Here is an 18,713-nt window from a genome sequence, read left to right on the forward strand (position 1 = left end):
CACAGTCTCTACCAGTTAGGTAGGTGAAAAATGACTCATTACTTTCTTTTGTGTTTAATTGTTAACAATCTTTTCAAATGTGTATTGGCTGTTTGTGTTTCTTCTGTTTGGAATTGTCTGTCCATCTCCTTTGCCCATCTTGATACTAGGTTACTTATACTGATTTGTAAGGACTCTTTGTATATAAGTATGTTAAGGTCTTTGCCTGAAACATATTTTATAGAAAATTTCCTCCAGCTTATTGTCAACACTGACTTTAACATTTTGAATCATATTCAGGAACTTTTTGTCATAACCCAGTGATGTGTGTTGTATAAAGCACGAAAAAGGCTTTATAACTTAGTTTAAAAATATTTCCAATGAAAATTAAAATTGAGAGAGCATTTCCTGTTTGTACAAATGTTAACTGTTTCTATGTTTAACTTCAGTATCACTGGCCCAGTTGATTTGCATTTTCACTATTTCCTTCTAGTTTACCGAATACTATATTCACCGCATTCCCAGAAGCCGGGAGGTCCAGCAGTCCTGGCTGTCCACGGTACTCACCACCTTGTACTCTATGTGGCTCTCCTTCCCCCTGACTCACCGAGTGAAGCCAGATTTGGTACGTATGAGCATCGGAGGAGAGAGAAGGTCACTCTCCTGTGGATCCTTCATTAGTAACAGGACATATTGTTTTATTGAACAGCTACCATTCATCAGTGTGCCAGATACTATACCAGACCTTTTACTAATGTGTGCTAAAATTAATTTCAATGCACTTTGCTCAAAGAGGTGGGAAATTTGTCTTGCATTTCTAGCTATAACTTGAACTCTAAATTTGCCCTTTTCTCCCCTCTGTCTCATGGCAATAGGGACTAACCCAGCACTATCTTTAAGCAGTTTGTGCTGCTACCCACCTGTGGTTTCTAAGCCAACGTCATGTGCTTGCTTGTCAGCCAGAGAAGAGCCAGTTTTTTAAAATTCCTTTTCAGTACTCTTTTTATTTTGTCAAAACTCTGTTACCAATACTCTGTAGTGGCCTGTATGGGAAAAGAATCTAAAAAAGAGTGGATATGTGTATTTGTATAACTGATACACTTTGCTATACACCTGAAACTAACACAACAACTAACACAACATTGTAAATCAATTATACCCCAGTGAATTTTTTTTTTAAGTTAGCAATCTAGTAGGCACAAAAAAACAGAAACAAAAACAAAAAGCTCTGTTACCAGAAAATGATATGCAGTGGGCAGAATGTCATACACACTCAAGTTTTTATAGGAAAATAATACAGAAAATAGAAATGTGAAGGCTTTAGTGCACTGTATTAAACCTTACCTTCCTTATCTATAAAAGTCTTAAGTTCTCTGTGGTCTTTAGGATGAAGTTCTATTACTAAATGCTAAATGCACTTCAGTAGCCAATGCAGATCAGCAGATATGTTATTACAGTAGTGTACACAGTACTTAAATAATACTCTCATTCCTGTTTAAGGCAGAATCCATTAATCTGCATAGCCTTAAAGAAACCCTTTATTTGCTTTCCATATACATGAGTTCTGGCACAGTGGATGTTATTCTCATGAATAATTGAACAAAAATGCCTTTAGCTACCATGATTTTGAAAGATCTCTATCAGTTTGGTCATTGCCTTTCACCAGCTGGATTGCAGTTCAGGTCCCTCCCTTGGATGAGAATTTAAAAATCTGAATTGTCTACGTGAGTACTTTAGATTGTTTTTAAAAGCTATAATTTACAAACAGTGAAATGCATAGATCTTAAGTATATAGTTTGACCACATCTCTATCAAGATATAGAACATTTCCATCACCCCACCTGCCCCTTCCCAAGCAGCCACTTTCTGGTGATTTCTATCACCATAGATTAATTTTGCTTATATTTATTTTTAAATTTTTGACAGAATAAGTTTATCTCACAGTCTCCAACCACATTTTAAGAGTGTGGAACTCAGATGTTTTCCTAAAAGATCATTACTACTCTTAAAGATTTAATTATTTCTGAAACTTAAGAGACAAAATGGAAGGAAGAAAAAAGGTCTTCACATTTTAAGCTGGAAATTTGGGGTTTACATTTACTAAATCACTGGGGGCATGACCACTGTCAGTGGCAGCAGCCATGTTGAATGTGGTGACTTTAGGACTCTAAGGTGTGAAGGTGAGAAGGAAGTAGTGACATGATGGCTGATGTCTGCTGTGGACATGGAGGAGCTCTGGTGACGGCCCTGCCTAAGTATTTTGATACCCTTGTAGTAGGAAGAGTAACTGATGGGGCATTAGGACACTTGGTCCCAGGCTCACTTTGGCTTTTATTTTATTTTAGTTCCCTTCTGGGCATCATTCTCTACCTTAAAACAAAAGGATTGGACCAGATGTCCTCTCAGTTTCCTTCAAACTTAGTCTAAAATTTTATGAGTGCCATAAATTTGCCTATAAAGAGTGGAAGGGAAAAAAAGACTATTATGTTTCTAAAGGAATAAAAAGGGAAAAGGGGGGAAATGTGAAATACTTATTTCTGTTTTAAACTGAGTTTTCAAAATTATTTCAAACCTGAACATTATCCAGTCAGTTGCTTTGATGTGGCTGGCTTCACAAAATGAACTCCCACGTAATGAAATTCCCTTATACACACACACAAAGTTAATGGTTAAGAACAACATGCAGATCTCTCCTGTATTCATCCTTGGCTTTCTTTTTTTAAAATTGTAAATGGCACTAATTTCATTTTTCTTTTTGAATATTTTTGCCTTTTTTAAATTGAAGTATAGTTGATTTATAGTGTTGTGTTAGTTCCAGGTATACAGCAAAGTGATTCAGTTATACATATGTATATATTCTTTTTCAGATTCTTTTCCATTATAGGTTATTACAAGATATTGAATATCTTGTGCTATACAGTAGGACCTTGTTGTTCATCTGTTTTATATATAGTAGTTTGTATCTGTTAACCCCAAACTAATTTATCCTTCCCCCCCTCCCTTCCCCTTTGGTAACCATAAGATTGTTTTCTATGTCTGTGAGTCTGTTTCTATTTTGTAAATAAGTTCATTTGTATCATTTTTTTAGATTCCACAAATAAGTGATATCATATGGTATTTGTCTTTCTCTGTCTGACTTACTTCACTTAGTATGTGATAATCTCTAGTGCTATTCATGATGCTGCAAATGGCATTATTTCATTCTTTTTTATGGCTGAGCAATATTCCGTTGTATATATATGCCACATCTTCTTTATCCATTCATCTGTTGATGGACACTTACATTGCTTCCATGTCTTGGCTATCATACGTAGCGCTGCTATGAACATTGGGGTGCATGTATCTTTTCAAATTAAAGTTTTCGTCTTTTCTGGATATATCCCCAGGAGTGGAATTGCTGGATCATATGGCAACTCTATTTTTAGTTTTTTAAGGAACCTCCATACTGTTTTCCCACCAACAGTGTAGGAGGGTTCCCTTTTCTCCACACCCTCCCCAGCATTTATTATTTGTAGGCTTTTTGATGATGGCCATTCTGACTAGTGTGAGTTTTGATTTGCATTTCTCTAGTAATTAGCCGTGTTGAGCATCTTTTCATGTACCTGTTGGCCATCTGTATGTCTTCCTTGGAGGATTGTCTCTATCTATATCTGCTCATTTTTTTTGACTGGGTTGTTTGTTTTTTTGTATATGAGCTGTGTGTATATTTTTGAAATTAAGCCCTTGTCGGTCGCATTGTTTGTGAATATTTTCTCCCTGTATGTAGATTGTCTTTTTGTTTTATTTATGGTTTCCTTTGCTGTGCAAAGGCTTCTAAGTTTGATTGGGTCCCACTTGTTTATTTTTGCTTTTATTTCTATTGCCTTGGGAGACTGACCTAAGAAAACATTGCTACAATTTATGTCAGAGAAAGTTTTCCCTATGTTATTTTCTAGGAGCTTTATGGTATCATGTCTTATATTTAAGTCTTTAAGCCATTTTGAGTTTATTTTTGTGTATGGTATGAGGGTGTGTTCTAACTTCATTGATTTACCTGCAGCTGTCCAGCTTTCCCAATACCACTTGCTGTAGAGACTGTCTTTTATCCATTGTATGTTCTTGCCTCCTTTGTCAAAAATTAATTGACCATAGGTGCCTGCGTTTATTTCTGGGGGCTCTATTCTGTTCCATTGATCCATATGTCTGTTTTTGTGCATCCTTAGCTTTCTCAACAGTGAGAGGCCTGCGTACCGCAAAAAAAAAAAAAAAGTTAATAAATTACTTTTAAAATAAATTACATTAAGCATCACTCCCTCTAAATAAGAGTGTAAAATTTAAATAGATCCCAACAGATCAAATTAAGTATCTGCTTTAGTAGATTTAACAAAGCCTGATCTAATTGAATAATAGCAATTATTGAATAATAATGATAGTATATATTTCAAAATTAAGTGTCATGTATATTTGTCAACATAGAATTTTTTTTTTTTTTTTTTTTGCGGTACGCGGGCCTCTCACTGTTGCAACCTCTCCCGTTGTGGAGCACAGGCTCCGGACGCGCAGGCTCAGCGGCCATGGCTCACGGGCCCAGCCGCTCCGCGGCATGTGGGATCTTCCTGGACCGGGGCACGAACCTGTGTCCCCTGCATCGGCAGGCGGACTCTCAACCACTGCGCCACCAGGGAAGCCCAAAATAGAATATTTTTAAAATTCAAAATGGATAATTAAAATAAGAGGAACAGTATTAAAAAATATTATTACAGAATTTTGCAAATGAGATTGACTTAGAAAATTAATCAAATTCATATTTACCGGTTTCCTGTTATAGAAAATCATATATAAAACCATTGTGAGTATACGTAATGTTTTATATCTTAATTTAACTTTTTGAATGAGATAGTAATCAAAAACATCAGGTTGTTTTGAGGAAAAAATGTGTAAATCTGCTTGTTGAGTGTATATTGAAAGTCATGCTTGTTTCATCCAAGCCAATTATTAGACAAAAAGCATCTTAGAGGAAAGTTATAAACTCTGTTTTGGAGGCCTGAATCTAATCCTTAGTAATTGGAGTGGATGGTTTCTTCTTCTACAAGGGCATTAAATACTTTTTAGGTGGTTCTGGTGTTTCACATATCATATTTTTCAAGAAATATGGCTTTGCCAGGCATCCTGTGAATAAGAGTCATAAGATTATTCTTGAGTTTAAAAAGATAATGGGACAGAACGTAGATCATTGGTTTTCAGCCTCCAGGGCTGGGGGAGGGACTGACTACAAAAAGACTTGAAAGAACTTTTTTGGGTGAGAAGCCGTTCTGTATCTTGATTGTAGTGGTGATGGTGGTGATGGTGGTCGATATTAATTGTATGCGTCTGTCGTAACTCAGACCTGTACACTAAAAAGGGTAAATTTTACTCTGTGTAACTTATATCTTAATAAATATAAGTTTTAAAATGTGAATCATGGCCAAAAGCATCAAAACCTTTGGTTCGCAGTAGCTTCATATATGGCATGTACCTATCTTTGAGTAAAAGTGATTTGGTGAGTCATTGCTTGCTCCTCTCGGCACCTCACCTCTCCAGTGTTTTTAAGACCTTCTCTAAGTGGCACAACCACCGGAATCGAGTTACAGCATTTGTCTAAAATTTCTAACATAAAATTCATCACCTTTGCTGAATTAAACATCTGGGTCAGGGAGCATCAGTAGCAGCCAAAAATGACATAGTTTATCAAATGAACCGAGATTTCTCAGTTCATTTCATTTCAATCGCTTATTATTTTACGTTTGCAACCTTTGAAGCAATAAATAGAGTTGGTCATGTTTGGAATGCTATATTACGTTTGATTTTAGGTGAGTCTGTCATCCTTGAAGTGTTAGTTACTGAAAGTCTATATTAAGTGCCTAACATGTACTACTTTTCCACTTGTATACCCAGTAGGCATCTGGAAGTTTCTTGGTTCAAGATAGTAGATATTTCCTACTCCTCCCCATCTTGGTAAACTTGCTCAAGTCAAATCCTCAGGATACATCTTTGATTCCTCTCTGCCACACCTACTTCTGTTCAATAGCAAGGCCTGCCAGCCATGTCTTCTCAATTTACTGTGATTCCTGTCTGTTTCTGTCCATCTTTCTGCCCCACGCCATGCAGCGCCACCCCACCCACACTGCATAGCCTCTTAATTTGTCTGCCTATGGAAGGAAGTTCATGATCCCCCGCAGTTGCTTCACCACTTAGCAACCAATGTGATTTCTTTTATAACGTACATCAGATTCCGTTACTCCACACTTAAAATCATCCAGCGGTTTTCTGTGCTCTTAGAACAAAGTCCAAATTTCTCAGTGTAGCCTATACGCTCTAGCCCAGCCTGCTTCTCTGACCTCTTCTCCTCCTCTCTTCCCCTAGTTTACTGTGTGCCAGCCAGACCTGGCTGTTTGTTTTTTTTTGTTTTTTTCCAACAAACCCAGCTGATTCCTGTCTCAGAGCCTTTGTACTTGCCATTCCCTGTGCATGGGGCTCTTCACCCCTGCTGTAAACGTGACTGGTTCCTTTTTGTTCTCTGAGCTCAAATGTTACCTCCTCACAAAGGCCTATCGTGATACTAGCCCTTCCTCCAGCTCATGTCCTCATCCCTCTGTCAGACTGCCCTGCTTTATTTTCTTCATAGTACTAATCCCGATAAAAAGCTATCTTTTTTATGTATGTGTTTGTCATTCCATAAGAAAGTGCAACTGCCTTGTTCATTATACTGGTGCAACAGTGCCTGGTGCTTGGTAGCCTCACAGTATGTATCTTTGATGAATGGTCCAGTCACTGTGCATGGGTGAGCTGTGGGCCCTTCCCTCAAAGAGCTTACACTCTAGTGGGGGAGACAAATGGGAAAGTAATTATAATGTAGTGTGCCAAGTGCCTTATGGTGGTAAGTGAAAATTGCTGTGGGACTATCACAAGAAGAACTCAGTGGTTCATTCATTCACAGATACTTGTCAAGGACGCTACTCTGTGACAGGATTTATACTGTGTGAGAAGTATAAAAGTAAGCACAGTGGACAGCAGTCTTGCCCACAGCTGGGTGGTTGCAGTGTGATAGGTCCTCTTTGGGGAGCTGGACAAGGCTTGAGAGTGGAGATGACATTTAAGCAAAGGTGGATAAGAGTTAATCAGTCAGAGAATAGGAAAAGGTCATTTTAAGAAGAGTGAAAGGTTAATAAGTCAGTTGAGTGAGTGTCACATAATGTATATAAGGTTGAAATCTTTAGACTGAATTTTTATTAATTAGCATTTTAAATATAATATTTTCTTGCTATTAGAAATTAATGGGATCTGGAGCTTAAGACCTGAATGCAGTAGCAAGGTAGTCATTTTTATAAGGTTAAATATTATGGATACTGTTAAGATGGCGTTTTGGGCTTTTCCTCTATAAACCCCATAAACAGACTTCTTTTCATTTAAATCCAATAGAAGTTAAAGGAAATGGACACTTAAATGTTTTACTGATTTATCGTTTTCATTCATGTGACCAGAACACCTAAAAGTTGTATTTTTAAAAATTTTTAGAAAAATAACATTTATTGAACTCTCCCTATGTGTCAGGCACTATTCTAAGTACTTTGCATATATTAACTCATTTAATTCTCCTAACAGTTCTCTAACACAATACTCTTTACCGCCATTCTATAGATGAGGAACTCAGAATCCAGAGAGGTCTAAGTAACCAAGGTCACAGAGCTAGTCAGAGTAGCATAATTCTAGTTCTCTTTAGAAATGTTTCAGATTTGCCAGAATTAGATAACTCACTCAAAACTTAACTAGTAGTTTTGTTTTGTTTTTTTAATGTCTGTATTGCAGCAGGCACTGAAAGGGATGAATAAAATATAGCTGTGTCCTCAAGAAGCTTATATTTAGTTAGCTTCAAGAAAAGTGGACTAAAGAAACAACGGGTAGCAGGTAGGCATGAAATAGAGAGTAATTCTGTTGGTGGAACAAAAACTATTTAAATCAGAAATAGTTTTTCCATCTCTTCAGCCTACAGCTTATTTTGGTGCTTGAGATTCTTTTAAAAAGCATTTAGAGGGGCTTCCCTGGTGGCGCAGTGGTTGAGAGTCCGCCTGCCGATGCAGGGGACACGGGTTCGAGCCCTAGTCCAGGAAGATCCCACATGCCGCAGAGCAACTAAGCCCGTGTGCCACAACTACTGAGCCTGTGCTCTAGAGCCCACGAGCCACAACTACTGAGCCTGTGTGCCACAACTACTGAAGCCCATGCGCCTAGAGCCCGTGCTCTGCAACAAGAGAAGCCACTGCAATGAGAAGCCCGTGCACCACAACGAAGACCCAACACAGCCAAAAATAAATAAATAAAATAAAAATAAGCATTTGAACACAATTTTTTTTAGCATTTTTTATTTTGAAATAATTATAGATTCCAAGGAGTTGAAGAAATAGTACACAACGTTCCATGTACCCTTCACCCAGCTTCCACTAGTGGTGGTCTTATATAACCATAGTGCAATATCAAAATCAGAAAATTGATATTAGTACAATTCTGTCAACTAGACTACAAACCTTATTCAGTTTTCACTGTATTTCATATGTGTTCACGTGTGGTTGTGTTTGTGTATAGTTCTATGCTGTTTTATCCATGTATCAAGATACATAACTGTTCCATCACTGCAAAGGAACTCCCCTGTGCTATCCCCAGTCCCTGTTCCATGGTAGCCACTAATCTGTTTTCCATCACTATAGTTTGTCATTTCAAGAATGTTCTATAAATGGAATCACACACTATGGAACTTTTTGAGATTGACTTTTTTTCACTGAGCATAATGCCCTTGAGATCCATTCAGTTTTTACATGTATCAATAATTCCTTTTTATTGCTAAATAGGATTTCATTGTATGGATGTATTACAGTTTGTTTAACCATTCATACATTGAGGGACATTTGAATTGTTTTCACTTTTTTGCTGCTATGAATAAAACTACTGTGAACATACATGTACGGGTTTTTGTATAGACATAAGTTTTTATTTATCTGGGTAAATGCCCAAGAATAAGATTGCTGGGTCTGATAGAAAGTTCAAGTTTACTTTTATAAGAAACTGCCAAACTATGTTCCATAGTGGCTATACCATTTTTACATCTCACCAGCAATGTCTGGGAGATCTAGTTTCTCTGCATTCTCTCTAGCATTTGGTATTATCAGTGTTTTTTACATGTGTAGGGATACACTATTGTGTTTTTAATTTGTATTTCCCTAATGGCTAATGAGGTTGAACATCTTGTCATGTACTTATTTGTCGTTAATATCTCTTCTTCACTGAAATGTCTGTTCGTGTCTTTGCCCATTTTCTAATTGGTTTGTTTTACTTTTGAGTTTTGAGAGCTCTTTGTATATTTTAGATGTAAGACTTTTGTCTAATATGTGGTTTACAAATATTTTCTCTCAGTTCATGACTTGTCTTTTCATCTTCCTAACAGCGTCTTTCACAAAACAAAGATTTTTACTTTTGATGAGGTCTAATTATCAAATTTTCTTTCATGAATCGCACTTTTGTTGTCACATCTAACAACTCTTCATCTAGTCCTAGATTCCAAAGATTTCCTCATGTTTTCTCATAATAGTTTTATAGTTTTATGTTTTACATTTAAATGTATGAGTCATTTTGAATCAATTTTTATATCAGGTGTGAGGTTTAGATGAAGGCTCATTTTGCCTATGGATGCCCAGCACAGTGTGCTAAAAACAAATAAACAAACCTTTCCTTCCTCCACTGAATTGCTTTTCCCTTTCGTTAAAAATCAGTTGGAATTCTTTTTTTTAAAAAAAAAAGTTATTAGTTGGGTGTATTTGTGTTTATCTATTCCTGGAATCTCTGTTGCATTCATCTCTGAGTCTTTTCCTCTGCTAATAGCACATTGCTGTGTTTGCTATAGCTGTATATAGTAAATCTTAACTTCTGGTAGAGTGATTTCTCCCACTTTATTTTTCTTTTTCAAAATTGCCTTAGATATTCTAGTTCCTTTGCCTTTCCATAAAAAGTGTAGAATAAGTTTGTCTATGTATACAACAGAATTCTGCTGGGATTTTGATAAGACTTGCATTATATGTATAAATCAGTTTTGGGGAAATTGACATCTTTACTATATTGAGTCTTCCAATCAATGGACGTGGTATGCTTCTCCATTTATTTAGATCTCCTTTTATTTTGTTTATCCAAGTTTTGTAATTTTCAGCATCAAGATCATGTACATGTTTTTTAAATTAATGTCTTGGTATTTTACTTTTTTGGAATAATTGTAAGTTATAAATGGTATTGTGTTTTTAATTTTGGTTTCTACATGTTTGTTGCTAACATATCAAAATACTATTGAGCTTTGTTTATCTCATATCCTGAGATCTTGCTTTTTTAAATAGATTTTCTAGACAATCATATGTCCTGCAAATAGAAAAAATTTTATTTCTTCTCTTCCAACCAGTATATAATTTGTTTCCTTTTCTTACCTTATTGCACTGGCTAGGACTTCTAGTGTTATGTTTAATATGAATGATGAGAGCAGACAATCTGTCTCTTTTCCAATTTTAGGGAAAAAGCTTTCATTCTTTTACCACTAAGTATGATGTCAGCTGTAGGTTTTTTATAGATGCTCTTTGTCAAATTGAAGAACTTTCCCTTCTCTATTAGTCAGGGTTCTCCAGAAAAACCGAACCAAAATCAATGGGATAGGATTTTACTCAGCCTTTTTGTTCTATTCAAGTGTTCGGTTGATTGGATGAGGACTGTCCACATTAGGAAGGACAATGTGCTTTACTCAGTCTACTGATTCAAATGTTAATCTTACCCCAAAATACCCTCACAGACATATGTTTCACCAAATGTCTGGGCACCCATGGTCCAGTCAAGTTGACACATTAAATTAACCATTACAACCTCTATTCCTAATTTACTGAGAATGTTTTTATTAATGACAATAGAAAAATTAATGTATTAATGACAAAATGAACTTTGTTATAAGTTTATTTTGCATTGATTGATACAATCATAATTTTTTGTTAGCTATTGATACAGTACATTACATTGAGTGATTTTCAAATATTGAAACAGGCTTGCATTCCCTGAATAAATCCCACCTGATCATGTTGTTTAAACATTTTTATATGGATTTCATTTGCTAATAATTTGTGCAAATTTTTATGATGATATTCATGAGGGATATTTGTCTTTGGCTTTTTGTTTTGTACTATTTTTGTCTGATTTTGGTATTGAAATTAAACTGGCCTTATAAAATGACTCACCCTCTTTGTTTTCTGGAAGAGACTGTTTAAAATTTATTTTAATGCTTTTTTAAATGTTCGGTCAAATTCTCCAGTGAAACCATCTAGTCCTGGAGATTTCTTTTTCAGAAGTGTTTAGCTACAGATTATATTTCTTTAATAGACATAGGATTATTCAGATTCTCTGTCTCATATTGGGTGAATTTTAGTAGTTTGTGGTTTTCAAGGAATTATTCCATTTCATCTAAATTGTCAAGTTTATGTGCACAGAATTGTAATGTTCCCAATTGTCCTCTTTTACAGCTTTAGGATCTGTGGTTATAGCCTTGGTTTCATTCTTGATATTGGCAAGTTCTGTTTTCTCTCTTTTTATATTTGTCAGTCTTGCTAGACACTTACCAATTTTATTGATGTTTTCAAAGAGTCAGCTTTTTGTTTCATTTATTTTCTCTTATCTTTACTATTTCCTTGTGGTTGCTTTGGGTTCATTTTACCCTTCTTTTTCTAGTTTCTTAAGGTAGGGGCTTAGATTATTGATTGAAGGAAGACCTTTCCTCTTTTCTAATGTAAGCATTTAGTGTTATAAATTTCTGTTTCATCACTGCTATAGCATCATCCTACAAATGTAGGTATGTTATATTTTCATTTGGTTCTAAGTATTTTTTATATCCTTTGATACTTCTTTGACCCATGGATTATTTAGAGTGCTTTAATTTCTAAGTATTTGGAGATTTTTTTCCTATTATCTTTTTGTTATTGATTTCTAGTTTGATTCCATTATGGTCAGAGAACATACTCTTTTCTTTATATATGTTAAGGTAAAGTGTTTTTTTTTGTTTGTTTGTTTTTTGTGGTATGCGGGCCTCTCACTGTTGTGGCCTCTCCCGTTGCGAGCACAGCCTCTGGACGTGAAGGCTCAGCGGCCATGGCTCACGGGCCCAGCCGCTCCGCGGCATGTGGGATCTTCCCGGACCGGGGCACGAACCCCTGTCCCCTGCATCGGCAGGCGGACTCTCAGCCACTGCGCTACCAGGGAAGCCCTGTTAAGATAATGTTTTATGATCCAGGATACAGTCTATCTTGGTGAATATATTGTCCATGGGTGCTTAAAAAGAATGTGTATTCTGCTGTGTGGTGTGTTCTGTAATTGCCCATTAGATGATGTTACTGAGCCCTTCTATATCTTTGCTGATTTTCCATCTAATAGGTCTACAGATAACTGTGAGAGACATGGAACATTTCGTTAGCCCTTCTAAAACCATGTCTAAATGGTCTCATTGATCTTGGCCCTTCATAATTCGTTCTGTGCCCTTTTCCCCCTAGTGTAATGTACGTATTGATCCCACAGTCGTATGAATTTTAAGTAGTCCTTGTAGTTCACTGTTTTGTCTCTCAAAACCCAAATATTTCTTCTCTATTGTGTCTTTTTAGTTTTTCCTAAAAGTAGGAGTCTTTGAATCATTCTTTGAATAAGTGGGCTGATCTCATACTCTCTTGAAAATATACTCCTGAGAAGAAATTTGTTTGTTTCAAGGTGAGGAAGAGAACGTTGAATTTGTTAGGTTGCTGATCATTGAACTAAAGTAAGAGGAATGCTTATGCTGAGGGGGAAAGATCTGTAAGGTTCTTGAGGGTAAAGGCCATGTATTTGTGTGTTTCCCATGGTCCCTTCCTAGAAAAGTGCCTTCCACATATTTGTGGAATGACTTAAAAATAAATGAATGAATACTGAATGATGTGAGTCATCCCCAAAACAAAGACACCCGCTCCCTAAACTGGTATTCTTCTCAGGCTTTATTAAGAGTCTGAAAAACCAGAAGCGTTTCCCAAGTCTGAAGTGTTTGATTACTGGCTTCCTTCCAACCTGGCTGTTGTTAAATGAAATACTCAAAGAAAGAACTCTGCGTGTAAAAATGAAACCTAATTTAATTTTTAATCAAGTAAAAAAATAAATTTCAGATTCTACATGTATAACAAACTGGAAAGAAATGGACCATTTCATCCTAATACTCTGCCTTTTTGCCTGAAGCTGAAGCTGATTTAATTCACTATGACAAATTTAGATGTATTTATTACATGTACACTCGTGCTTTGTATGAAAGAAAGCCATTATTTTACTTAGTCATTTTTTTCCATGTTCTGTATCCAGTTTGAGCTGTGAAATGCCTAAGTTCATAGCAGTAGCAAGTTGATGACATGGATAATGGGTTGTTGTCCATAAATGGGATACTATGATTTTTTCTTTTAATTAGGTATTTTCTGTGGTGAGCCACAACTGGATGGAACTGGGATTACCACTGTTTGCATAGTATATAAAATTTTTATTGCCCTGTTGATTGACATGTGTTTCAAACATTAAGAAGAGTCAATTAACTTCTTGTTGATATGCGAGAACCCTTACAGGAACTTTGTTTTTCCCCTTAATTGCTGTTGGTTTGATTCTCTTTATGTAATGACCTTCATCTGGTATTATATTTTTTGGTGATCAAAACCTTTATAGCATGTTCAAAGAAAACTTAGCTAGACAAAGAAAAGGTCAGCCGGCCCAAGATGCCTATCTATAAATGGAGTTAAGTGAGAATAAGATTTTTCAAGCCAAGTCAAATAAGAAACAATTAGATCGCAATCATCTACTGCTTCTTGTTTTCCAAGATTAATGAAATCATACTTGGGAGCCATTTGTTTAAGCTTGTTCAGTTCCTGTTCCTCTGTTGACCAGTCCTCTGTAGCACATTAAAATAATACCAAGTGTTACTTTTTCCCAGTTTGTATTTCCCCTCCTTACATGTACTGTAAATTTAGCAGCTTTCATAAAGATACAGAAGAACCAGCTCTGTATTGTACGTTCATTTAGCGAGTCTGATGAAGGTCAGAGTCCACCATGAGGAGTGATTTTATGTGAAAATCCTCCCACATATCTGGTTTCTTATGACTGACAAACTGCATTTCCCAGCTGCATGGTGAAATTACCAGCTGTGCCACTGGTACATTGGCTGGGTGACAACCTGTAGCTACTTCCATCCACAAATGAGGTATTTAATTTAAATGTTATGGTTTCTGTTTCACATTTTGAATGACCTTAGAACAAAATCTGTGTCAAAATTAGGCGGTATATGATCAGTTAGAGACGGCTTTGAATTATTTTTCTTTTTCTCCACTTTGGGGGAACTCTCTGAAGCTTGAAAATGATTTTTCTTTCTTTTCCGAGTTGATCCTTTTTCCACTTGGCAAACATTACGTTTTTCCTCTCTGCAGAAGCCAGTGTGGCTTTGCCTACCGTTTTTCTCTTGTTTCGCTTTGCCTGCATCACTCTCTGAGTTGTCACTGTTTCAGCCCATTACAGGCACATATGAGATCTGGGCCTGGTGGGGCCTCTTCCTTTCAAGGTGAAAGCTAGTGTGTTTTCCTAAGAATAACAATGTGGCTACAGTGAAAACAGAAATAAAAGTTGAAGGTAAAGAAATTCAGTTGTGAAAGGATAAGAATAAGGGAAGCAAGCATGATGGAAACAAAGCTGTTTTCCAAGAAAGGACTGATATGTAATCAGAGACAATGAACTCAGAGAGACCTGGCCTTGTACAAAAAGGTGATGGAGGCACCAGTGGCTAAGTGAGAACAGAGGGTGGGATCAAGAGAAAGAAAATCTTTGAAATGATCTTCAATTTTAATAATGATTCCTAGAAGCAGCCAGTTTCACAGCCTTACGGTGCCTATTTTAAAGTTTCATGTGAATCAGCACAGCTCTATTTTTATAGTATCTGAAAATCACTAAAGTGCTGTTTTTGTTTAGAATTTTAAAAATCTCCCTTTGGTCCGAAGGAAAAAAGAAAAGAAAGGAGCACAATCAGAGCACAAATAATTGAGTATGGAATGTGAGAGCTTAGGAAGGGCTGCTGCAGTCCAAGTCAAGTGGAGTCATTAAAGATTTGGAGATGTCTGGAACTCGAGCTGGTGTGGAAGAAGTAGCTTGGGGAGTTTTTTGTTTTTTGTTTTTGTTGGTTTACTATTTTTATTTAAAATTAACATGTCAAGATTATGTTAATTTTACAAACAGGTTGATAATTTTTAAACCTAGCCTCTGAAATATTTCATAAAGTCTAGGATGTGTAAGACACATCCTAGACAAATCTAAGACACTACTAGATTTCAAATATGAAGATAAACTCATCAAGGCCTTCAATAATTAAATAATCATTAAATGATTAATAATTATTAAATAATTTACATAAGCAAAATAATTAGACTGAGGCGTCAGACATTTTAAAAGCAATCTAAAAAGCAGAGGAACAATGTTTTTCAAAACTCAATGAGAGAAAGTGTAAACCAGTGATTTTATATTCAGCTAAAGTGTCCTTCAAAGACCAAGGCACTGAAAAAACAATATTCAACACATAAAAACTTAAGGAATTCTGCATTCATCAGCCTTTCCTAAGGAAACTACTAATGAATGACATCAACCAACCAAAAGGTGATTGGGAAGACTTCAGCAAAAAGACAGATGGTCAACATTTTAAATTCTATAAATGTACACGTAAGAATAAAACAGAGGTGGAATGAAGGTGATACGCTAATGCACAAAGGTTATGTATTGTGATAAATTTGAAATAATGCAACTGAAATATGAGAGAGAAAGAAAAGGAAAGAGAGAAATGAAAAAGCTTATTGTTGTACGGGCAATAGATGGACATTAAAAGATACTGAAAATAACTGATAAACCTGACAGTAAAGAATAAAATAATAAAACAGAAGCCTAAGCCAGATTTAAAAAACAGTTAAAGAAAGAAAATTGCAGAGAAATATAACTCATAAATGTCAATTCAAAATCACTAAGTAAAATATTTGCATACAGAATCTAACACCACATTAAAGAAAATAATACACCATAATCAAGTGGAGTTTATTGCAGGAATATGAGGTGGTTTTAATGTTAGCTAATCCATTAACATCATATGCCATATTAATAAGTGTAGGAAAAAAAGGTCATATAGCTATATTAACAGATACTTAACAAGTCTGACAAAATTCAGCACCCATTATGAGCAAAATATTCAAGAAAATTGGACATGAGTAACATGAGAAATACTTAGCATGATAATATGTAATAATATTTTATATATGTGTATATATAAGAGGAAATGCAGGCAGTTTCTTATTTAATTGGAAAACTAGAGGCATTTGCTTGGGGAGTTTTTGAAATTTGAATGCAGACTGTGAACTCCTTGAGGAAAGGTAAGATGTGTTACTCATCTTGGCAATCCTAGCACTTATTAAAGTGCTCGGGGGCATGTAGGATTTCAATAAATATTGAAGGAGAGAAGTTGGGTAGGAGGAATATAGGAAGGAAAGAGAGAAGCTATTAAAACTTAGTGATGACTGCTTAGCACTTTTAAGGGGGTGGAAAAAATAGAATAGGGGAAAAAGCATTGCATAACTGCTCCTTGGCTAACCTTTGCACCGACTGAATTAATCCCTGGAATTCATCGAAGGATTTTCTTGATAGCACGTTTCTGAAGTGTTAAATATTGTCTTTGTCGAAGCAATCAAAAGGAAATGGCAAAAATTTCTCTTTCATCTCAAGCACAATACAGTTGCTTTACTTTTTTTATTGAGATGAAATTCACATAACATAAAATTAACCATTTAAAAGTGTACAGTTCAGTAGCATTTAGTACATTCACGGTGTTGGACACCACCTGTATTAGATTCCAAAACATTTTCATCAACAGTTGCTTTACTTTAATGCCTGAGTATCATGAAACCACTTAGAGTTTTTTACTTTATTTTTTATTTATTTATTCTTTTGGGGGGTACGCGGGCCTCTCACTGTTGTGGCCTCTCCCATTGCGGAGCACAGGCTCCGGACGCGCAGGCTCAGCGGCCATGGCTCACGGGCCCAGCCGCTCCACGGCATGTGGGATCTTCCCGGACCGGGGCACGAACCCGTGTCCCCTGCATCGGCAAGCGGACTCTCAACCACTGCGCCACCAGGGAATCCCCTTTTTACTTTATTTTAAAAAGAAGACTGAAACCTAGTCAGTGTTTTCTAACAGCCTCTGGAGACTAAATGCCATCTTCTTCATAGTCTGTCTTTTAAATTTCTCATTTCCCTCCCCACGAATCATTGGGTAAAACTTACCTTTTTAGGCTGGCATTTCCTCTTTGGTAGTTTGTATTTTGGTGATTTCTTTTTCTCCTGGCCTCCTGGTATAATTCTTACTTTTTGTAGCGTGAATACAGCGAAGCCTCCTGGTCAAGGATTTCTTTTTCTAGTGCTAAACATTGGAAATTCAATCAGCTCCAGAAAGCTTATCACTTCTCTACATGGAGCATGAGATTTGAGATTCCACTTACACCAGGACAGCATTCTATAGGAGATGTAAGTCAGGTGCTTCTCATCTTCCATGGATCCTTGCCACAGGATAAAAAGGGCAAACTCTGATTTTCTCTAAGACACATGGACAAATAATTATAAAAATATTGAAAAGGACCTTATAATCAGGGATGAGGAAACTGTGATTACTCTAGATTTACTAAAGGAAGGAATAAACACCTTACAAATTTCAAACATTGTTGCAGCTTACAGAAAAAGATATTTTAGCGTTATTGTTTAGAGGAATGAAAATGGTCCAATTAGAAACAGGTTAGAGAGCTTGAGAGCTCTCTTAAAAATAGCAAAACATTCCCTGCTGATAAGACCTTTGAATTACAGAAAGAACATGTCATGACTGATCATGCCTCTTAAGAAATGTGAACAGCAGATTTATAAGTTTCGTATGTATATGATGTCAAAATCTCCATATTCTGCCGTAAAGAATGAAATCTGCAGTGGGATCGGCTGTAGAATTGCAAAGGGCAGCAAATTCCATTTGTTAGCAGAATACCGTCTTGCATTCTTGGTCTTCCTGGAATCATACTTAAGCCATTTATACAAATCTTTGACAAAGCAGTTTTTAAAAAATGTTTATAGCTGACAGTTTGTGAAAACAGGTTTGCGCTTATGGGCTAAATAATTACTTTTCTCTCAAGACAGGTGTGTCATGCTCAAATCAGTTGTGTCCACATCTTCAAAGCTCCAGATGATATTTTTCAAAAGATTTGCTTACACAATACAGTATTTTGTAGATAAGTCTCATTAGTGGAGGCAGTGCCCACAGCTCAGGGGACTTAGTCTGTTGCTGTTTTATTATTCCCAAGCCAACTTTCCTGTTTCAGCTTTTCAAGGAGCCATGATTCATCTCTGTGAAGTCACACAGGGAGAAAAAAAATCCCTCCCTGCTCAATACGAAGGGAGAAGAGAATTGGGGTGGGGTCGAGGCTGGGAGTGGGTGGGATTATGGATTTCCCCCCCCTCTGTGGGAACTAGGTGAGGCTTGTGTGTGGCGCAAACTTCCAGTCTTCAGGTCACGAAGAAGAGTTCCTCATTTTTGTTACATAGGTTTCATCAAGAATTCATTTTGAGTATTTGCTTTACATTTTTTTCTGAAA

General features: G+C 36.4%; 1 protein-coding gene across 2 annotated transcripts in view; it reads left to right on the top strand.

Moving 5' to 3' along the window:
* The window catches only part of ALG14 (ALG14 UDP-N-acetylglucosaminyltransferase subunit), a 101,701-nt gene that overhangs the window by 40,194 nt on the left and 42,794 nt on the right, over positions 1-18,713 (top strand). The window contains exon 3 of one of the 2 annotated variants that reach the window (XM_029229702.1): positions 473-604. The exons of the other annotated variant lie outside the window; for it this stretch is intronic. Within the exon in view, the coding sequence (XP_029085535.1) occupies positions 473-604 (132 nt within the window). The remainder of the gene's footprint in view (positions 1-472; positions 605-18,713) is intronic. 2 annotated transcript variants of the gene reach the window in all.

This window comes from Monodon monoceros, unplaced genomic scaffold (genome assembly GCF_005190385.1).
Source record: "Monodon monoceros isolate NGI ecotype Baffin Bay Population unplaced genomic scaffold, NGI_Narwhal_1 Super_Scaffold_18, whole genome shotgun sequence".
Classification (NCBI taxonomy): domain Eukaryota; kingdom Metazoa; phylum Chordata; class Mammalia; order Artiodactyla; family Monodontidae; genus Monodon; species Monodon monoceros.